At 35.4% G+C, this 24,116-nt stretch overlaps 1 protein-coding gene across 4 annotated transcripts in view; it reads left to right on the forward strand.

The window, feature by feature from the left end:
• The window catches only part of PSPC1 (paraspeckle component 1), a 64,120-nt gene that overhangs the window by 33,311 nt on the left and 6,693 nt on the right, over positions 1-24,116 (forward strand). The window contains exons 8-10 of one of the 4 annotated variants that reach the window (XM_064505036.1): positions 2,116-2,285; positions 5,893-21,910; positions 23,330-23,589. The exons of 1 other annotated variant lie outside the window; for it this stretch is intronic. In XM_064505036.1, the coding sequence (XP_064361106.1) occupies positions 2,116-2,285; positions 5,893-6,078 (356 nt within the window). In that variant the 3' untranslated portion in view covers positions 6,079-21,910; positions 23,330-23,589. Of the gene's footprint in view, positions 1-2,115; positions 2,286-5,892; positions 23,590-24,116 lie in introns of all 4 variants that reach the window. 2 more of the 4 variants (XM_064505037.1, XM_064505035.1) reach the window with 2 other exon arrangements.

Raw genomic sequence — 24,116 nt, forward strand, 5'->3', positions numbered from 1 at the left:
GCTTTTTTTTTATTTTTATTTTTTTTTAAGCCCAATAAAAGCACCAATGTTTCAGTAGACCTTTAAACAGTAGTCCTTTAATTGTTGGTCCTAATGCATCTTTCTCACTTACTGTTGCTCTTGGAACTGTAACTTTATTTTTAGCTGGCTTTTACATGTGCTACTTAAAACTTTTATCTGGGACAGTGGGGAACTGGGATGTCTTCAGTAGTTGAAGAACCTGCATGATAGGATTATTGAAAAGCAAGGTACCATTGTGCTGTGTTTAATTAGCATAGAGCTGACTTGTGCAAGAGCACTCACCTATACATTGTTGTCTGCAGCAAACAAGTTCTGAGAGAATATGAGCCACATGATAGCATTTGTCTGGATCTGCAGTGCTGGGTCCAGCTAATCATCCTTTCTCTAATATAGAGAAGAGTAACTTCATGGGAATTGTCTCTCCTTTGAGAATTGTTGGCTGTGGCTTACAGTCAGCTGTGTCAGACCTTCACATGTGCAACATGGATGTTTAGAGTGTATGTAACTTTGTCACAGTTGAAGGGTAATTGGACATGAATTACACGTGGCCAACTGGGCTATGCCAAGTTTAATTAGTGCCCTGGTAAACATGCTATAGATAATAGAGTGTGGACTGGTTTTAGTTAATTGCAGTACCAGCACTGAGCACTGCCATTGTGATAGTCATGCTGGGTACTCGTAGCCTCTGAAAACAAAGGTTTCTCTTTGTGTTGGCAGTTCTGTATTCCTCTCCCTTTCCTTCCATATTTAGTCCTTAAATGGCAACTTAGGCAACTTGCAGTGGGCACTAATGTAGATGATCAGGCCTAAGTCTGCAATTTTAGCAGCGATATCTTGGATGTAGTGATTCACTGACTGCTGTGATACTTGTGCTCAGCGCAGGTTATCAAGATGCAGTTTTGCATACATGCAGGTGGTCAAAGAACTGCATTTGGTCTAAATGACCTGCTTCCAATGATGCTCATTTTTATATTCCTAACTGGAAAAGTTGTAGTTCTGATGAGAGATTGATTTTTTGGAACGGAAATGACAAATAAGTTTTAGTTTGGCAGCATGTCTGTTATTTCTTGATTGGGCCCAGGTGTTGCCATGACTTAACATGGCCTAGTTTCCCAAGGCTCATTGCCTTCTATTATCAAATGTTGGATGCACACTCTCAGTTGAATAGGATGGATTGTCAATGTGGAAAAACAGTACATGACCACCAATCTTAAAAGTTGATGGTATCTCATAATAGCAGACATTGATATGATTTATATAATCAGACCTTTTCTGTCTTATAACAACATTATAAAATGTTACAAGTGCAGTTTTACTTACCTGTTGAGCATATTAGTGAGTACTGACAGAGTGATGTTTTGTGGAAGATTAAGGTGCCCTACTAAATATTGTAGCTAAATGATCTCCTCAAAGGATATTTTTGAGTTTTTCTACCTCTTACTGTGAATCAGAAGTTTGGAGGAGGCCGTGCTCCTTTTTCAAACGTCACTTTCAATTACAACAAAACTTTCTTTAATCTTCTGGTATTTTTACTATAATAAATGAGATTTAAATGCTAGATTTCTTTCTACCATGTTACAAATCATGTGTTGTAAAGCTGAGTGCCACTTTTGCTATTGCTTTTAGATGTTAGACTAATGTCCTGTAACACTGTATACACCTGATGTTAATATTGGTGGAACAGTTCTTGTGTACCTAATACGACGTTATAATCTTGACAGAGCCAGGTTGCCTTATAGTATGAATTGCTGCAAGTTCAATTGACATTTTTTTCTAATTTGTGATGTGTACAGTCTATATAGATATTATATGAACACTTAAATTTCTGTGCAAAAACAGTACAGCTATATTTAGCTGCAAAATTCATGATTCTCAGAGAAGGCAGATGATATAATGCAAAATAAAGGGATTAATGAAAATCTGTTTAAAAGCAGATGATTGAGATAAATGTACAGTCTCAAAGAATAAAGAATAAGTTTTTGTATTTCAAGTATTGGAAGTCTTGTACATTTGGCTTTTTAAATACTGTAAATTGTTTGTTTGTTCTTGTAAAATTCAGATAGGACAGCTCTAAGTATAGATTGTTTTGCATAGATGCGTTTAGCCCAGCACCTGCTGGTAACCAAGGCCCTCCTCCAATGATGGGTATGAATATGAACAACAGAGGAACTTTACCTGGCCCTGCAATGGGTCCTGGTCCTTCCATGGGGCCGGAAGGAGCTGCAAATATGGGAACACCAATGATGCCAGATAATGGAGCAGTGGTAATGTATCACAAATTTAATTACTTTGAATAGCTGTCATGTCTCATGGCACATTTTTATTACCAAAGATATTTTCACACTGAGTAAGAGTGTGTTGTATGTTTTGAGTCTGTTAAAAGTAATTGGTAAGACTTGCTTGTTCATGAAATCATTTGCAACACAGAAGGGAAATCTTTATTTGATATTAGAAGAAAATTGTGAAAATCCTCCCCCCTCAGGAATGGGGTGAGTTCTTTGGTCAGTAACCAGACTCTTTAAATTGAGGATGGAAGGTACAATGCTTCTGGTAAAATTTTGCATGTATTATTTGTCATGCAAAACTCTTATGCAAGGAAATCACTTCTGTGAAATGTAGAAAGAACGATATACCAGAGTAACCTGTAAATTTAGGTATTTGCTATTTTTCTTTTGTGAAATTAAATTGTGTACACTAGCCTGTTTTTTTCCCCAATCAGGTGATCAGTTAGATGTTAAAAGGTATGTGTAGTGTGAAGATATCTTTGTGTAAACTACTAATTTTTTAAAGTGACTTTAGTGTTCATGTATTTCCTTTCTAACAGTGTGTTGAACGCACCAGTAGAGATCATGACAGTAATTACACCCCTTAGAGAATAAGTATACCAATAACTGTTAGGGATAATTGCTATATCAATGTAAGAAAAAGAATATTGCCTAGTTGCCAAGGTCAGGTAGGAATGTGCTGTTGACATTCCGAACGAACATATCAAGAGCAGATATACTATTGGTCTGCAGTCACAGCACTAGCCGTTTCCACTCTGTTCTCATAGCCATTCACTTTTCCTAGCTGTAATGTCTTATGTAGAGAAACAACTATGTCATTTTTAATACCTGATTTTTACATGGTCTCAGTATTCTTGTGTAAATAGATATCTGGGATGTTCTAGTGATAGTGTGATATAAAGGAGCATGTGTAGTAAACAGTGATTCTGTTAGTTTTACTGGAACACTGTGGCATTTTATAGATTAAATTTCTTTTGGATATCCCACCTCAAAAGAAAAAAAGAAGAGTCAGTGACTTGAGTGGCCCATATTATGAAGTGTTGGTAAAATCCTTTGTTCCTTGGGGGAAACTGAGATTTTTGGCCAAGTGCAAAATACTACTTGAATCTGGTATTTATCAGTTGGAAGATCTCACTTCACAGCATAGGAACGAGCTCATTTTATCAGTTGAATCATTTCTCACAAAGGGGCTGAGGAGGAAGTACTGCTGTCAGAGATGCTTTTTGCTGGAAACTACTGTTACTGCATTGTGTCACTTCTGAACTTACACCCCACTCAACGTATTTCTTGTTAGTTTTTGGGTTTTTTCTCCTTACAAAAAGAAATGTAGGGAAAATTGCTGGTGCAGTTTTACAAGACTGAAGGTTGGAGAACTTAATTTTGATGTTTTCTGGTCACCTCTGGAACATTCTCTTTTGAACAGGTGTGAGGAAAGAACATGGGATCTTAAATCTCAGACTGTTGTTTTTCTACAAAAAGTCATTTCAGGTGTGGAAATGTAGGAAATTTACTGACATTTCCGAATGGCTGGATAGAGTGGTACGCCTGTCCAAAAAGACCACAAATACTTCGACTTGTGTTTCCTTACTGTATGTCACTGAAGGACAAATTAAATAGATGCTTTTTTCATTTCGCACTTTCAAGGTTTTTAATTTGGGGAGTGGGCCTCTACAGAAAGGCATGGCCCTCTTGTATTTTTGCTGTTGGAAAGGCACTTTTAAATCCCTTGAGGACTGTCTCCTAAAATGCTGTTACTGTTAATTTTTGTTTCCATTGGGAGAAAATAGACAATAGGAGTTATAGACAGTGAAGAAACGTAGTTTCCTCTTTTTTTTATATATTGTATGTTGTCCTGAATTTCTTCTTAGTGTTAGTTTTATTTTTGCTATTAAATTGTGGTTATGTCTCTTATATAAAGAAAAAGTACTCCACAGCCCTCTTTTGGCCTTCAAAAAAATCAGGTCAATCTTTTTTTCTTTTTTCCCCACTGCTACCTTTTGAGACAGAGTATTTTTGAATTTTTAAAAATAACATTTCTCATACTTTATTGTAGATAGTTAATGACTGCAGTTTTCTCTTCAGCTGGAGAGAGAGGTCCTTGGTGAAAATAGTTGTCATTTGTCCAGAAGTTAAACTGTAAAAATTATTAGGAGTATGCGATTAGGTATTTGTTGAAGATTGTTCGTATCCATTGCTAGCAAGCTGGTATGAGCTAGACAATTCTTAACTATCCACAGTGCTGCAGTTTTTAAAGCAGTTTGGGGCAATAGTAGATCTTTATGCTGCTGTCAAACTATTTTAAAACTAAGCAATACATTTCCCTAGACGGTGTTGACTTTTTAACAATGTGTATATATATACACCCATGGTCTAAATTGCATATAATTATTTTATCTATATAGGTGCAATAAAATGCTATTTTAGATTCATATTTATAAAAAATATGTATTAGCAGACTTTAGAACTGTTGAGCTTTACTAATATGACTGGAATTATACTCTCAGAAGAATTCTTTTCTGATTCCAGCTTATAAATAAAGTGGTAATCTTTACTGTTCTGGTTGAACTTTGAATACCTGGCCAGTTAATTCAGGGCCCTGTACAGAAAGAATTTCTTTTGAAAGTATATCTGTTCTGAACAGCTGAATGCTGAATACATGATGACCTGTCTGCCCTGTATATGTGCCTTTAATAGCTTATGTTATGTTGAGGTAAGGTTTCAGATTTCATCATGTGGGGTTTTATTTTTAAATATTTGCAAAAGTATTGAACAATAAGTACTCAAATGAGTGTTTGCTGTTTTGATTCTTAATCGGTATAGCGAAATCTATGTAAGCACATTTATCTTTAATATTAGGCATAGAACCAAGGAAAATCAGAAATGTGGAACATTAACTGGATTTTTCTTACATAGATATTTCAGGTTAAGCTTTAGGTATTTATCAGATAGGTATTTTTTAAACTAAGCATAGTGCAGTTATTTTATCACTGGTTATATTTGTTTGAACTGGATTTTAAAAGTCTAGTTAAATATTCTTAAAATGCTGTACAAAAGGTTGACTACAGATAATATGGACTGAAATGCTTTATCTGCAGAACTTGGGTATTTTAAGTTTTCCGGTTGTATTGCTTTAAATAAACCTGCAATCTCTAGAAATACAAAAGCTACAGATTAATTTTTTTCTAACTTGACAATGTTTCTGTGTCTATTTCAGTAAATGGAGAAGCATTGTAGTAGGTATGTAAGGCAGAAGAGGACTCTGGTATAAAATTGTTCACTGTCTCTTCTGTTACATACAGAATAAATATTGCTTTGTGTTCAGTTATGCTTGAAGGGATGAAGTTACGTTCAACATCAGAGAGTTGGTCTTATTCTTAAATTTTTAATTTATTTTACAAAGTTGGAGCATAACATTAGCAGTCTTTAATTTTCAGCTCCTTTTTAATAATAACTAATTGAATTGCTCCTTTCTTCCCTCTATGTGTGATCCTGATTCTGCTGGACTATCTGCTGAACTTCATGACAACATCACTTGTGGTTTTTGTTGTAACTTACATTTGGCATGTTCCAAATGGACTTATATTAGCATAATGAGAGATTCCCTCAAGGAGGTCCATCACAGATGGGTTCACCTCTGGTTAGTAGAACGGGCTCTGAAACTCCTCAGCCGCCAATGAGTGGTGTAGGTGCCGTGAGTGGTGGACCTGGTGGCTTTGGTAGAGGAAACCCAGGGGGCAACTTTGAAGGACCTAACAAGCGTCGCAGATATTAAAACTTATTTCATTCCTTACTGTTTAGAAATTCCAGTAAAAATATATGGTGGTATGCCTTTATAATTTTAGCTGTTATCTGGAAACGGTTTTATTGTTATTGTAGTCTTTAAAACAGTTTCTTTTGTAAAACCTTTTTGTATTCAGTCATAGGCTTTGTAGCATAGAGCAGAAATGATGCAGATCATTATGTAAGGCAATGTGTTTGTGACTCTAGCAAAATATAATGTGTGACTATGCTGTAAAACATGCAGTTATCTGATTACAATAAAATATAAAAATCACTTGAAAGGATTTTGGAAATGTTATTACTAATACTGGGCTTAGAATAATTTTATGCTGAATTGTAAATGGTATCATTTTCATTCTTAATATGTAGTTTCTACTATGTGTCAAGAAAATTCCATTCTTAATAGCCAATCTGTTCAGCTAGAACTGCATGTTGCAGTACATATTATGAACAATTTACATTGCAACTTCTTACATTTGCTTTGACTTTCGAAGAGCGTCGGATTTCATACAAAGTGCTCTTTTAAGGGTACTGTGTCCCTGTATCTCAATCTTCCTTTGCAAATTTAGTCACAAGAGGCTTGTAAGCAGAGTACATCCAGTATTCAAATTACTTGAAAATTTAACTTTGGAAAAAACTTTGGAAATGGAATCTGTATGTATGTTTTATTCATAACTGAGTGAATGGATTTAAGTAAACTATATACAATATACTTCTACAGAAGAAAAATCTATCGTGACGTCAGTGTGTTCTACTGATCGTTAAGGTATCCTGCCATTGCAAGGGAGGAAATATTTATGCTAGCTGGTTTTAAAGCCTTCAACTGTGTAATGCATTACCATAAGTATATATTTTCCCCATGCCTGGCTTGAGTAGAAACAAGTCTGTTATCAGTGGTTAATTGCTCAGTTTAAAGGCAAATGTGTGTTTTCCAGTTAAAATAATTGTTTGCTTCTAATAGAGTATTAATGTGCATTTAGAACGAAATGAGCATAAGTATTCTTGATAAATGGTTTGTAGAATGATAAATTTGAAAACACCCATTTCTAGTAATGTAACTCAGGCTAGATTTGCTGATTGAGTAATGTGATAAAACTAATCATAAAGCTCTTAGGAAGCTGCTTATGGTTCAAATTTTGTCAATGATGGAAGATGATGGAAAAGGCCTTATTAGTTCTAATCCTCTAATGGCGAGAAAGTAAGCATATTATTAGTTACTATTGCTTTTTTTCTTGCACAAACGAGTTTCAGAATATTAGTTTTTTGTTTCTTGTCACTTCACTCACATTTTCACAAACAAATTATTAAAATTTCTCAGCATGAGTTGTGATACTAAACTGATTCAAAACTGATTTGATACAACAATGTATCCTGATTGTATCAGAACAATATGTATATAGCTTAAAGCATGTGATGCAAACTGCAGAGTGTGTATGTGTTTTTAATATACATCTGTGATGGTCTTGTTGAATTTAATTATGAGGAATGGGTAACAGGAAAAATAGAGGCATTGCTGGCGTTTTGGAAGTGCAGTATTTGAAGTGTCGGTGTTGTATGGCTTAAGATAGTGACAGATTGTTTTGATAGAGTTACTATATGTGTAGGTCCTCAACTATTTTTTCCTAGACTCTTAACTTTCAATGCTACTGGTTTTTTGCTCAATGGTCTGAGATAGATGTCACATTTTATAGTTTGTAATGTAATAGTGGCTTAAAGTCTGAAGTACTGGTTACCCTACATGATATTTGTAACATGTTACAGTACTCATTCTTCTAAGAAAGCCGCAACTGGTTTCACTGAGCATGCCATCTCTAAAACTTAAGAGGTGCTTTTTCATTAAGAGCACAGGTTTGCACATAGCTACTACTTAAGCTCTCTGATTTGGTGTTACGCTCTCAGTTGTAGAATACAGTTTACATCAGTATGAGTTAGTGTCTAAATATAAGGTTTTTTTGTTGTTGTTCCATCTTTTCAGGCCTTGTTTTGATCATGGCATTTTCATTGGGGTTGAGGAAGGTAGAACTGTTGTGGTTTATATGGTAGTTATATACTGTAAAGCTCTAAGGGGAACATGTTTAAAAAATGTAATTTGAATTAGATTCAAGAGGTCTGGGTTTTTTGTGGGTTATTGAGGTTTCTTTGCTCCAAAGGAGAACACTTGTTCAGGCCTTTGTATTTTTTCTGGGTATGTACCTGGTTCTCATCTCTGTAGTATCTGAATGTTTCAGAAGTTGCTTAAACATACCATATCTGTGAAAAATAGTTCATTCTTTCCTTGCCAGACTCATGTTATTTTAAGTGCATGTTTTTTGTACTGCATTTTTTCTAGCAAGTAGAGGTTTTTATTTTTTTGAAGGTTATTGTAGAGTTTAACATTACAGTGATTTTCATTCAGCAGTCTCTCTGAAAGTCTTCAACTTGGATAGTTCTGCTGATGCTAGCAGTGGATTTGTCTTCTGTCATTATTACAGAACGTTATCTGATTTTTTTTATTTTAAGTGCATGTTTTTTGTACTGCATTTTTTTCTAGCAAGTAGAGGTTTTTATTTTTTTGAAGGTTATTGTAGAGTTTAACATTACAGTGATTTTCATTCAGCAGTCTCTCTGAAAGTCTTCAACTTGGATAGTTCTGCTGATGCTAGCAGTGGATTTGTCTTCTGTCATTATTACAGAACGTTATCTGATCTTTTTTAATTACCCATGAACAAAGCCATTAAGTCCTTAAAAAAGCCAAGTACTGATGAAATGCTTTAAAGCTCTGATAAAGAATTTCTTTCGTTGCTGGTAACAGGCTGCCAAATTCTGGTCATAATAAAAGTTTTACGGCTGCCTGGTCGTGTTTATATTTGTATATAGCTCAGTAGTAAGGCAGAGTTATGTTTTCCTGTTTATGGGAGTAACTGACACTAGGTATATAGTAAATGTATAATATTGTTAAGAAAGAAATGGTCCTAATTTATTTCTTTAAAATGATAAGTAAACGTGGCCAAACTTTTTTTGCTTGGAGATACTGCTCACATGCTGGTAATGATTTACCTTTCTTATTCCTCATCTGCTGCACTGTCCATTCATCATTTTTCTTCTGTGTGCATGTGTACTTAAGTTGTGCACTCTCTCACCATTCTGGCTGACTAGGAAGCACAGTGAGGTCCTGACTTATTTCCTTCATGCTGTTGTAATGCAAATAATAGTAATAGCAAAAGATGAGAAATTGGTAACTATGATGTGATTACTTTTTGGTTGTACTTACTGAGATGTTACGATATTCCTGAAATATCTGGGCAAAATGCTTGGTTTTCATGTGAGACACTGTCTTAGTACTTCCGGATTGTAAAGTTTTAATGTTCCACTTAAAAAGTAGAACATGTCTGTACTTTTTATTTTTATAGAAACAAAATACACAGACTAATTCATTCTGGAGTCATGAAAATCAATCTCTGCACTAGTCTATCAGCCTGTGGTCCATGAGCTCTTGGTGGTCACTGTGAAAGCAGAAGGTAGCTGCCAAAATCTAAAATAAAAATACATGTATTCATGTTTAAGTAAACGGTGGGAAATAAATAAATGTTCAGAGCAGTCTCTATATAGTCAGGTAAAGGACAAGACTATGCAAATGGATTTATGGATTTTTCTTCTCCAAATGTTATGTGGACCATCAATTTAAAATCTTTGAGAAACAGTTTCATAATACTGCTTAGAAAAGTTATTATTAAGTCTATACTCTTTTTTTTTGATAAAAGTCTTTTATTGTTGAGACAGAAGGGAAGCAGTAGGAGCACTTGAAATACTGTAAACATTGTTACTGTATTACAGTGCTGTTTTCCAAATGGTCCGGGGTCAAGCGTGCATAACTGCATTTGCATTTATCATGTCAGTTATTTAAGGGGGAGCTATCTGGCACTTAAACACAAACCATCTTTGTTACGAGTTCATGTCTGTGTAGCAGCTTCTGTCCAGTGTCCTAATCAGAGAAAGAACATTGATAACTCGCTGGTGATCCAGGCACACTAAGGTGTATTCATTTTCTAAGACGAATACTTGAAAGATATTACAGATTTTTTAAAAAGAAAATTCCTGATCTTAAGATGTTTTATTGTCCGTATTTCTGTTTTAGACCGAAATCCAGTTGGACCTAACGATACAATAAATTGGAGAACAAATGTTTCAACCTCCTTTTATTAGAACAAAGTGATGAAACAGAAAATGGAAAAAAAATGAATTAAAGGAGTTTTAATTTTAATCATAATGCAATAGGATTTCATAATATGCGTTCTTTGACAATATAATTTAGATCAGAATTCTACTCATTTTAAAAAGCTATACAAACTTTTAAAATATATTTTACACTTTCAATCCTAGATTTTTTGGCAGTTAAAAATAGGATCATTTGCAACTACAGATTCTTCTAATAAGTTTATTACAAGAATATGTCAACTTCTATGATGTACTGCTTGTTAAACAGTTATATATTGCCTGGAGATAACTCTGCTGAAATAACTAATCTAAATGAAGATTCTCAGGTTAAAAAAAGAAAACACACACACACAACCCTCCCGTCCCCCCTTAAGCTTCTCAAAGGCAGAATATGCTTTGGGGTTGAAGGTTCAGCAAATGAGTTTTGTGCTCTGATGGCACAAGGCTCTTTTTACTTAAGCATATTGTAGAAAGCAATTTTTTTGTCATGCATCTTAATTCAGTGCATATACAATTTCTTTGTATAGCAAATTAGAAGAAAATTCTTCCCTTCTCAGTTAAGTTGAAATAAAATGTAAATTGGTGAAATAAAATTATGAACTATTTTAAAGCAGGAGAGGCCAGGTGGTGGCTGATGGGGTCAGTTTAGGTTGGACCACAAATATAGAGTGACTCTCAGTCCCATTCCAGAAATTTGGAATGGTGCATATATCCATAGGTAGTTCTGCACAGTCTGCATCCGGCATGTCTAGTTAGCTTGTGCTTGGGCCAGCACTGTGGGACTTGAGATATCCAGCAGACTTTTCAGATGCTATTTAATTGCGTTCTCGAGTGCCCTGAATTTATTAATTTGGGCACCGTGCTGTGTAAACATGTAGCGGCATCTTGGAATTCGGTGCATTGCTTGGGCTCTTAGCTCTTTGAGGGTTGTTGACCTGCTGGAAAGCAGCTCTACAGAGAAGGACCTGGGAGTGCTGGTGGGCGTTAAGTTCCCCCTCTCCTCAGCCCTGGTGAGGCCGCATCTGCAGTACTGTGTCCAGTGTTGGGCTCCCCAGTATGAGAGAGACATGGCACTACCAGAGAGAGTCCAGCCTAGGGGCTATGAAGATGATTAAGGGACTGGAGCATCTCCCCTATGAGGAAAGGCTGAGAGAGCTGGGCCTGTTCAGCCTGGAGAAGAGAAGACAGAGGAGATCTTATCAAAGTATACAAATACCTTAAGGGAAGGTGTAAAGAGGATGGAGCCAGACTCATGTTCAGTGGTGCCCAGAGACAGGGCAAGAAGCAGCGGGCACAAACTGAAACACAGGAAGTTTCATCTGAATATGAGGAAAAACTTCTCTACTGTGAGGGTGACAGAGCACTGGAACAGGTTGCCCAGACTGGTTGCAGAGTCTCCTCCTCTGGAGGTATTCAAAACCCGCATGGACGCGATCCTGGGCAGCGTGCTCTAGGTGACCCTGTTTGAGCAGGGGCTCGGACTAGATGATTTCCAGAGGTCCCTTCTAACCTCAACAACTCTGTGATTCTGTAACATTCCCTCCTATTAAAACTTACTGATCCTTGAACATACTAGTTGCTGCAGAGACAGTGGCCTGTGGAAAATACAGGGGTTGGACAGTACTCTTTCGGATTATTGGCTATTCCATAGTATCTTAGTGGCAACTTGGGACTTCATCTTATAAGTATTTGTTTTCGTTGAAATCTATTTGATGAACTATGAGGGCTTAATAAACAAAAAAAAGGATTGGGTAAAAGAACCTGCAATATTTTGCAGGTACTTCTTTTTCTTTGTCTAAAACTTGTGTTTTAGTGGAGGTGAAATAAACTGAATATTGAATTTTCTCAAAAACAGTACTTCTGAAAGAAGCCCTTATGTGTTCACTTTCAGTGGGATAGATCTAATAGGTCTTTTCCATCTTAAACTTCCTTAAGCTACAATGAAAATTAATATGATTGAAATTTGGAGGTATTCACATTACATAACTTCAGCCTGACTTCTGAAGTCAGACAGATAAGTTAGATGTCTATTTTAGTAAACAGGAAGAGGCAGGTTTCTTCAGAAAAGCAGCGTAGAAGAGGTATTGTTTTTTTCTAGTTGAATGAACTATTCGGAGTTTAAGTTTAGACATAAATACAACCTCCTTCCAGGTAAAAATAGCTTTAAAATGACTTTCACAGAATGATTCTGTTTTTACATCCAGTCATATTAAAAGAAAAAAATCCTTGTGGATGTGGATAAACTTGCTGATTTTGTATAGTTCCTCAAATTGGGAACAAAATGCTGTTCATAGGAGGTATGAAATTCAAAAGGAGTTTAATTGTGTTACTGCGTACACACGAGTTGATGTGTTTTTTTACTTCGTTTTGGTACATAGCTTGTCTAGAGCTTGAATTGTTCCTAGTTTTATTAGTGGTTTTTATCTATTTTTTGTAGAGCAACATATAGCTGTATAAGTTGTTTGAATTTACATGCTTGCTTATTGTATTTGGAACATCAGTTCTTGACTTGAAAGAAGTGCAGTGAGAATAAAGATACAGTTCTTGCCTTTAATTCCTAAGTAAAAAATATTGCACAGAACCTTGAACCAGTAATAAGCATCCTGTGTGTAAACTGAAAAAAGTGGGAGGAAAAAAATAAAGTAACATAATAAAAATGGGAGAATTGTGGTTTAATTTTATATCTACACCACATGTACAAAAGTAACTTGAAAGGCTGTCATTATGAAAACCCCTGAAACAACTAATTTTAATGGAAGATAGAAATACCAGTTACATTAATGTCTTGAATTTTTATAAACTTCAGGTTTAGCATTGTGCAGATTATCAAAGAATATCCAAATAACCAACTGAATAACTGAAATGGGTTAATTATCTGAAGATAATTTAAACATTCACAGGGGGTGGGGGGAAATTGTAGTTGGATAATTTTCTTCTGTGTGCTTCTTAAATTGTTATGTAGGACTTAATTTTTGTGGCTGAATACAGCAGTTGTATACAGCATGCACATCGTGTTTTCGTAAGTACGAAATACCTGATTTTAAGGTTGTTTGCTTCTTGTCCAGCCTTTGTAGACTTAAAAGCTTGCTTACAAAATTATACATATGTATCGCAGCCAAAGAAGTGGCAAACAGAAGATTATAAGAATAAATATAACAGTGAGAAGTTCTTTTTTTCCTTTTTTTTCCTTCCCCCACTGGACAGGGTTAGGGTATTTTCATGAACCTGTTTTTGTCTTAATTTCACTGTAAACAACTTTCTGTTTTTAATTATGTGATAGGGAAAGTGGTTTTATTCTCAGTAAATAGTTCAGAGAACTAAAGAAAAAAAGTTTTTCTGTTCTAAATAGCCATATATACTTAACCAAGGTGGAAGAGGAAGTGTAATAAATCTCTAAAATCATGTAAAAATAGCCAGGAATATTTGTTATAAATCTTTCCGTAGGTGACTGCTCTTGCGGTTTTGGACATTTTAATGTGCTTCTGTGATTTTGTTTAGTTCCCTGATGGTTACCGTAGTTATTTGATTATGTAGATACAGCATTTAATTAAAAAAAAATACTTCTCTCTGGCTGAAATAACCCATTTACAATTTTTAAGTATTGGCTGTTAAACAAGGTTATTGCTGATGCTGTGATTATAGACACCTGATAGTTGAAACTGATCTTCTGAATATTTTTGTCAAGTATCATTCATGTTGGTACTATCTTTTCCTGATTATTTGCTATAAAAGAATTTATTCTGCAGTACTGTTGCTAAGCTTTAAATATTTTTATGTAGTGTAAAATTGGAAAAAAAAGAAAACTGTAAACCTGCTACTGCAGTACTGTAGAATGCAGTCTCAGTGAAATGCAGGCTGAAAGTTGCTTATAGATGTTTTAAATATTTGTATGCTTGTAGGAAATCCTGAAAAATTTGAAATCTGAAAAATCTAAATATCATTTAGGTAGCATAGCTTAATCTGTGTGTGTGTATATTAAAAATAATATTTCAATACATACATTGCTGCAGATAGGGATGATCCTTCCTTTTGCCCTCCTTGCTGCTGTTCCTGCTGCCTGCCTGCTTTGTGCCACCCATGCGTCTCCGTGCCCCTGCAAGGAGCAGGGTCAGAGAAACCCACTGAGAATTACACACCCTGCTCGTTGCAGCGTGGAGGGAATGAACAGCAAGGGGTGGGCAGTAGAGCAAGACTCTCAGTAACTATGCGGTATAGGCCAATTTGTGCTGTATCTACATGCTATGAAGACAACATAATCTTAGGTGGGTTCTCAGTAAATGAGCTTAAATGCCTTCTCAATCTGAATAGCACAGTTATATTTTACATTTAGTGGTACTTGGCTAAGATGGCAAGAATTTGAAGTAACAGTTAACTTACTGCTAAAATGCTTTACCATATTGTATGTAAGCTTGATCCATCTCTTCACTTTCTGCAGTTTTTTAGAAGGCGATATATAAGCCAGTAATATGTGGAAAATAGTGTTCTTCACAACTTCTCCAGGAAAGATGATATGCACAGTTGCTTTAGAGAAGCAAGTGTTTACTTCATATTTTTTCTTTGAAGAAAACACATAAACTCCAGTTACAAAGATGGGAAATAGTGTGTCTTGAAAAATGCTAACATTCTTCACTGATACAATAGCACTGCATTGTTCCTTGTATTACTGTAAGCACTTAAAGGACGGAGCATGTGAAAGGTAAGGTGAAGCTCCAGTTTTAAACAACTTTGGATCAAAAATCTTTTCCAGAAGGCACAGAAAGAAAACAGTGTAATAACAAGGCGGTAGTTTATCTTCTGTTTTGTTTCATTGTGGGGCATCAGGCTTCTAGAACTTCTGGCATTGTGTGAGTAGCTGTTCCACATGTGAAAATTTCAGAACCAGAGCTCTGCCAAATAATGCAAATAAAGTTTCTGACTAAGTGTGTGGAGAACGCAATTATCACATTTCAGAAACTGAACTTTCAGAGTTTTGAAATTATAAAATAATTGTGATATATTGAATTACTGGTTTGTAAGTGAAAATTATGTCAACTTGCTTGGCGTTAAGGGTTGGCTATGCTTTTAGAACTACTGTGGTATATTTGTCAATTGATTGTTGCCATGTTATCCTTTGCTTAGCTTTTGTAATGTCACTTAACTCAATGCATGTTTCTCCCGTTAATTCTTGAATCCACAGTTGTGTATATCTCATGGTTTATTCATCCTCACTTTTGAGTGCAAATGTCTGTCTATAGAAGGGAGATACTAGAACACATATCTATTATGTAATTATCAAATTTGGGAGTCTCTTTATTGCTAAGCTTGTTCCATTTTGTGTTCACTGTGCATGTTTTGTGCAAAAGGTGCTTTTGCTACCACTTACAGGGAGAAGAAGTATCAAGTCATTAAAATGGGTTAATTAGGAAAGTAAACTGAAGTCCTGAACACACCTTATACTGTTTCTAAAATGACCATGGCTCAGTAGAATGAAGTCACTTGATATATCTTTCTGCATGATTACATCTAGATTTTATTCCACTTACGGGCCATTTCAGTATTAATGTTAATATTTTTTTCTCAGTTAAATCTTGATAGGGTTCTGTTTTTAATACTTACAAGCATCACAAACATGTATAAGACAGTAAATTAATAAAAGTCATTTGAAGATACTTGCTCTGAATGATACTAAGTCTCCAAATTGTATTAAACGTAACTTCATTGTTTTTAAAGTGAAAGGTAAATTTTATTGAGTGGGAGTAAGGCAATCCACTGTGTTTAAACGAAGTTTCTGTGCAGAATTTGTGGAGGAATGTTGCTCTTGTTTGAGTTGCATTGTGTTGATGGGCATGTAGTTTACTCTTTAAATTGGGAAAATTGTGTAAAATTGTTCATTCTGAAGACTTAAAAGTACCATTTTCTTAATTTTACCCAGCTATTAGACCTAATTCATTATGTCAACATCCTAACAGTGGGATTGGTTAGATTAGGCACATGTGCTTTATTGCGGATAGTGCTGTACAGCAAGAATATATGAAATGGGACAATGGAAGTGGTGGCGGTTACTGAAGGCTGATACTATGTTTTGCTTTTAAGCCCAGTTGGATAAAAACTGATCTTAGTTTAGCATTATTCCTATTGCTTTTGAAATGAACTCTTTCCTGTGTCTTTTTCTTCTTACAGTTACCCATAAATCTGAATTTCCTAGGCGTCTGATACTTTTGAGGAAATAAACACTAATTTTAAAACTCTGCCCACAACCCTGGTACTATATTTGCACTTGTACTTTATTGCTGTAATAGTTGCAGAAGTATTCACAAGTTTGAAAGTCTTGTATTTTTAGATTTTGGGGGGGAGGGAAGGGATTATTTATTTCTATATTGCTTACTACTTGAGGCCTCAGATGGGAAAAACGGGTGTTTCAGAAACTTAATACTGTTGTAAAAAAAACTTTCCTAATTGTTTAAAAATCATGTATCTTCAAAACCACCCAGTGTCAAGGAAGCTGAATGGTGTATCTTTCAAGAAAGTGGGAAGACTTTTTTTTTTCTTTTTCTTTTTTAAACAGAGATTTAAATATTTCTGAAGTATTAGAGCTCTAAATACTTCACTGGACTGCTATGGAGTATGTGGAATCCTAACCTCTAGTTAGTATTATGGTGAAAATTTGGCATTTTCTCCCTTTCCCCAAAACTTTAGAAGAAGTAGTATGAGGAAGTAATGTGATGCTCTGACTGAAGTATTGGGCTGAGTCTTGCATCTTTGAAGACTGTCACTGACCTGCTGTGGTATCCTGATCCATTCCCTTTAGAATTTCATTTCCTATTCTGTATTCAGGCTTTTCTCTTTATTGTAAATGGCTTTAATGTTTCCTGATGATATGAGTTGTGTAAAACTTCATTCAGAGGGTTGTAATACTAAACTTGACAGAAATAGACTAGAGGAAAGAGAAGATGTCAGATGCACAGTAAACACGGTTCTTCATCTGATTCTGCAAGTCATCACGTCTCCCTATGTGTATTTTGTTAGCATATAAATGTCGTGTATGTTTTAATGTGATGTGAAGTTAAAAAGAGGATTTTCAGCACTTTGTGCTGAGGAAAAAGCCTTATGTCAGTTCTGGTTTAATTTCATTTTAAAGTTTCTCAGTAGTGCAAATAAATACACAAGAATTAAGTGACTGAATACACTAGAATTTAGATAAGTGCCCTTCCTTGACTCATAGGCATGTGGAGATACTAATATGGAAAAATAAAAGTAAAGGTTCCATTCCTGGATTTACGGATGGGGGATACTAATGTGGAAAAGCATGAAGGTTTGACCTCATTTTTCAGTTTCTCTAACTCTTTTTCACCTAAAATTGTGGAAGCTAGCATTAGAACTAAAAACCCCAAATATGACTCTTGATAAGTGTTATCTAAAATTCTTGACTATTGTTTCAGAGCTCTGCTAAAAATGAGACTAATTTAATGTAAATATGTAAATAAAATACATGCTTTAATGGACAAAAGTAAGTCTGAAAGCCTATGTTTCATTAAGGTATGGAGAACAAGAATAGTGACAAAGTGGAGTTGGCTAGATTACTCATTTTTAAAGTTTTGTCTACATAAGCTAAAAAGAACAGAGATGGAAATCTATGGATGACATGCAAGCAAATGCTGAGAAAACTACTGGAAGGAAAAAAAAAAAAAAGAAAAGAAGTTCAAACATGTATAATTTAATTCAGTTCTTTTACTTCTTCCAACAGAGAAGTTGTATGTTCAGTCACAAGTTCACAGAGCTGCTGTTCAAAAACAAATGCTGCACAACCCTGTCTTGCTCTAATTGCAGGAATATTTTGTCTTTGCAGCAGTAGCCCTGATAGTGAAAAACAACAAGGATAGAACTGTCAGGATTTACATTTATGAAGAACGTTATTCTCTTCCCAAAGTGATAAATCTAAGTAATGAATAGTTCAACAGTCAGCACGTGAGGTAGCTTGTCTGTTGATTGGATATGTATACAGCTATAATTTTTCCAGTTCTTTTAATTAGGTAATGCCTTTGGTTATTTCAGGAGTTGCTTTTCCAGCCTCAATTGCGATAGTCATTTTTCAAGGGTAGTTCTTAAAGTTTTCCTTATCTCCTCCTCTGCTTAGTGAATTTCAGTCACACAATGGCAGCTACTGTAATTTGTGGGGTGGGGATGGTATAGGTATGGAGTGCTTAAATTGGCTTTTGCTAATGTCAGCTACAGGCTGCTTGGCTTACATCCTTGTTCAATCACTGCATTGCACTTCCAAGTGTTACCTTTCATGAATTATGAATGTGATGTTCTCAAGGTGCTGATGTGAGCAAGCTTGAACAGGAACTTAGGACTATTATATCCAAATTTTGAAAAAATATAAAGCCATTACACTTGTACTATCAACAACACAAATTCCTTTGATATTTCAAAATGTTGTACTGCAGAAAATGAGTATGTTGGATGGCTGCTTTGGTCTCTGAGTCACTGATTTTCTAATGAAGCAGCTGTCCCAGTTCTGCCTTTGTCTCCAGGTGCTCAAGTTGAGCTTTAAACTCTTTGGCTGTTTGCATTTGTTTTAGTTTACATGGTGTGGTGTGAACCAGAATCATTCAAGCTTATGGATAAATATGCTCTGTGAGAGCACACTTTGCAGTCAGATGCTGACCAAATGCAGTGTTTTGTACAGTTCAGAATCAAGAGAAATTGGCCGAAATAGGTTTTAAATACCATCGAAGTACAATGAAGAGGAAGCAGGAACAAGGCTGAGGAGCAGGGTAGGAGAGCTAACTGTAAGCTCTTTGATGCTGCTCTATTAAAAATAGTGGAAGAATCTGGTAACAGGTAAATGTTCTTTCTACCTTTCAAAGAAATTGATAGACAGTACACAGAACTTTGGATTTGAAATGTGGACTTCATCTGAGAGACATGGAGCTTCTTTTCAAGACATAGTAAAGGATGTTTGTCTGTAACATGTTAGAATGGATTTTTTTTCCTCTTGTACATCGGAAGTTACAAACAGGTAACTATGAAGCACCAGCTTTTGTATTTTAGTCTGTTCATAAGCATTTTCTCATTAATGTTATTTACAAATTTGAATATGTGAGCATTTTAAGTATGGGCTTGCATCTTAATCTGAATGAATCCCGTGTATGATTAAAAGTAATGCTAACAGTCAATCTGTCTGATATTCAGAATACCTTAATCTTGAAGATGATGCCAACTGATCTGACCTAGGTATCTTCCATATGTAAGGTGACGACAAAAGGAATTTCCCTGTTTCTTACCATGTGGTCTTAGCCTAAGCCTGTGCAAAAGTGGTTTCGTTATTGAAGGCCTTTGTAGTTTGCTTTCAAATGAATGAAGTTTTAGCTAAAGTAGAGTGTCTTTTAGGAAATAAAAAAAGGTTAATTTTAATAGTAGTCCTAAAACACACTGACATACCCAGCAGTTCAGTCTGTTATCCAAACTTGTAAATATTGCTAATATCTTGGTTTTCTTCAGTCCTCTTTATTACACACTAGTAGGTACTTCCTTAGTTCTAGTTACGTGAGAGCCCGGGCTTTTTTGTTTGTTTGTTTGATATTCTATTCATATTTTATTTGTTTGATATTTCAAACTATTTCACATTGGGTAGGAACAATGACTTTTTATCCTGTAAGAAGTTGTCCCTCCCTATTTAAATTAAAATGAGATAAGAAAGATGGTAACAAGGAAGTTGAGATAAATCTTAGTGGAGCGTCAGTAATATGTTCAATTGTACAAGGACAAAGACATGTCTGAGTCCCAGCTTGCCAGATGGTGAATCTTGCATGATAGTAGGAAGTTGAGAATCTCTGCTCTAGTATTAGATAGTCGAATTCACAGAATATTCTGCCTTAAAAATGTATCACAGGTTCCTTGGTGTTACTATACACGACTTTTTCCCAGGTCTGAATAGTAATCTGCTTAGACTAGGCAAGTGCAGGCTTTGTTTACTGTGAAGACTTGATATGTCATATTGAAACACATAGGTAGGTTAAAGTAAAAGTTTTCATGAGAAATGTTACCTTTATTCAACGTTGTCTTGTGTTTTTTTTGTAAACAGGTCTTATTTCAATGGACCAATACAGGATAGAGCATTTGCAGGATACACTGCAAATTATTAATGCTGTGTTTTCATCTTTATTGTGAAATACAGGTTCCATTTCCTGTCTCTTTCCAGTCCAATGCAAGATCCTGTTTTCTCTACCAAATATAGTTTTATTACAATAGATGCTATTTATTACAATACAAGTAGCTGTTTTGTATTTGTCATGGTGAAGCAGTCAGAAATTAAAAAGTCAGTATTCCCCCAGTAGAATTGAGCACAGGAAAGAAATTATTTAATTGTGAAAAAGTAATTATCAAATCTAAATAAAACTTTAACTTTCTTGATCTGTATGAATTAAGGTAACAAGCTATTACGTGGTTAGCTACTGAATGCTTCCTTACCAAGAAAGTTGCATATAGTTCCATATTGCTATACATTATGTTTTCAGGTGAAGCATTTCAAAGATGAAAGTTCTTTGAGTGAAACTTAAGTTGTTGATCTTTATGTAGACCACAGGCTGCCCTTCCCTTTCCCCCAGCACAATCATATGGCTTAAGAAGTTTTAGCCCCACAAAGATTTTTCAATTCAGCTGTCATTATTTTGGAAGAGGAAGTTAGGACACTGGCCTTACTTGGCACCTGCTTCAAAAATGACAGGTAAGGAATCTTACAGGAGGGAATGGGGAGCATTGCATAAAGTTGTATAAAGCAGCATTGCTAATGCTTATTTCAGAAGTAAATGCTCTGTACATCAGTTTTACAATTCCTTAGTAATACAGCTTTTATGAACTAAAAGAGAAAGTTGGGTTATGCACAATCCAGGAAGCTTCCCTTGAAACTAGAATGTCTTCTCCCATTTTTTTGGAAGCTCAAAATATCCTCAAACTAGTGAGGTAATCGCATCTCAACTATATACAAGTATTCTATATTACAAAGCCTGTGGTGATTTTCAGTGGTGTTAAAAAATGTAAAATCTGTGAAAACCATCTCTTAGGCTTTGCCTACACTCATCTTTTGCTTCTTTAAAAACATTTTTAAAAAAATATTTCTAAATCAAAATTGATAATAAAATATGCATGCATATTTAAATGTCTCTAAATTTTTCCTAGTGGTTCTCTCATCTCAGATTGCATAGTTGTAAACTTGTTTGCACAGTGCATAGCACAGTAATATCCTGCCTTTTGGCTCTGTGTTAGTACTAGAGTAATACAGATAATACTTGGATTTGTCCTAGTAGTGTTGGTTTAACTACATGTAGTTTTCAGCAGACTGTTAAATTTGTTCCAAGTTCTCTGTGTGTAAACAAGCTGTAAATATCTGTGATTAGATGAACTCATGCAAAGTTTCTAGAAAGTGACTTAAAAACAAGCTTATGAAATGTTAGCTGTAATTTTAATGCTGAGTGATACAATGGTTTTAGATCCTTTTGATCTGTCAATTTTCTTAATTTTTTTTTTTTTTTTGTTAACTGGTTAAGTCCCATGTACTTGTCACTGTTTCTAGGTGAAAGAGATGGTGAGGGTTAGGTGTTTTCCCTTGCCCCTTCGGCAATTTTTACTTCATAGCTGTTCGTGATAAGGTAAAATACCATAAAATGCTCATGAACTTAGCAACTATGTAAAAAGATGTGTGACTTCTGAATGGAGAAAACTGTACTATTACTTTAGTCTCAGCATGAACATAGTCATTGAATGTGGAAACCTGGACATGAGAAGGAACCCTCTGCTGTATTAATGCCAACAGATACAGAATGGATAATTATGAAAATCATTTGCTTATTAGCTAGCTATTCTGACCGATTTCTCAGCTTGATGCAGGGGTGTTAGTGAATATAGAGAATGGGCCACTAATCCAAAATGTGTGATTGCTGTTCTGTTTCATGTAGGAGTATTTTAATGAATATTTATGGCTGCAACCTCGTAATTGACAAAATTTCATGAAAATTTAATAATGTGTAACGTAATAAACAATTTCATTCTATTGTGGAATAGAAGTCTGGGTGATAGTTAACTTATTTCCCTTCTGTTAATCAAATCCAAAGCTCTTTGAAATCATAGGGAGTCCTTAATTTCCGCTAAAAAATTGAGCTTCCTTTCCTATTAAATGTATGGTATTATATCTAAGAAAGTAATGACTCCCCCATCTACTTTCATGAAATTTGCAGTGTACTTAAAAATTTCAGTGTCTTCAAATTTATGCCTTAAGCTGCACACACAGGTGAAATCTCTGCAGTTTCTGTTTAAAGTTTAGTTTCAAACATATGCATCATCCCCCAAATACTTAAGAAATAATTCAACTTCTGTATGAGTTTTGTATTACAGGCAAAATAGAAGAAATGTGTCCCTTGAACATAATACTGTCACTGGTACTCGTTTATTGTCTAGTCAGTACTAACTGCCCCTATTTCTTATTTTTGGAAATCTGATTCCAGAAGAGGAATATTAGTATGTTCACATTCCTCATTCTGTGTAAGGTGCTAACTTTGGATATGTTACAGCTTGTAAATTGAAAATCATGCAACAGATGTAAAAAATTTTTAGTCGTCTTCTAGATGAAGGAAAATGAATGCCTTGTTGGCTTAGTTAAAGTAGCACTTGTCCTTTGTTTCTAGGAACTTAATTAGGCTTTGTGAGCCTAATTTTGGTAGTGTTTATTTTTTCCTCAAGTGTTTGCAAGTACATGTCCTTAAGGAAAATTTTCAGAACATAGGATTGGAAAAGAGTATGTTGGAGTTTGTCTCCTGCAATCACTGGCAGCCATGCAATGATGTCCAGTTGATACTTGATCTTTTAATCTCTGATTTTATTGTTGCTAATATACCTTTTTGGCTTCAGCAGGGTCTGCTTGTGAATAAGGTGAGCAAGGTTCAACCAGACTTGAGTCTAAGAAAGCTAAGAAAAATGAAGAGGAAAAAATTGTTTGACTATTTAAAAATGTTTAGTACTGTATCTTCTGTTAGTACTTTGGCAGCCAACGTTGTTATCTTACCTTTTAATAGGAAGTCCTGAACAAATGCAAATAGGAGCACAGCTCTGCAGATCATCTGTCTCGGGGGTTCCTTTTGCTAACCCCTGGTAAATGACCAGAAGGGATTGTGTGTTATCCTGAGAACAACTCGGAACTGGAGTTCGTCCTTTCTGTGTGACGGATAGTGGGCATGCTACTCACAAAATGATACATATTCCTGCTGATGCAAAATGTCATGGTCTCCTTCAGTGGAAGTCAAAATTTACCTATGCTGCTGTTCAGTGTCACTAGGTAATTTTTTAAGTAGACATAAAATAAAGGGGAAAATGAGGGTATTATAAGGGGAAAACTCTTTGTTATGATAGCCACCAAAGTAAATCCTGATATTTTGAAAAAAAAGTGGGGGGGGGGGGAGGGAGGGAGGGAGGCCGTTCGGTCTGTCAGTCAAGCTAATGAAGCTGCATAGCTATGTATGCTCTGAGAAGGAAACAGAGCAATGTATGAGAGTGCAAGATAAATGTAAAAGGTGCTTCAGTGTCATAGGTTGTCATGGCTTTCTGTTTCTGCTTGGTATGTTGCTGTGGCAGTCTGGAGCTTGTCTTGCATACCAATTTTGTATTGGAAGGATGGGGAATACTGTGTTAAGCTGAATGTATATAACTTGTGAGTTACAGCTTGTACTGAAGAGCTGGTTTTCCTTTTTCCTTGATAACGGCACAGTATATGCACAGTATTGTATTGCTTCATCTTACGTGCTTGCAAAGCAGTGCATCTGTTCTTTTCAGAATATGCATGTTTATCATGCTGTCAGCCATTTA

Source organism: Dromaius novaehollandiae, chromosome 1 (genome assembly GCF_036370855.1).
Source record: "Dromaius novaehollandiae isolate bDroNov1 chromosome 1, bDroNov1.hap1, whole genome shotgun sequence".
Lineage (NCBI taxonomy): Eukaryota > Metazoa > Chordata > Aves > Casuariiformes > Dromaiidae > Dromaius > Dromaius novaehollandiae.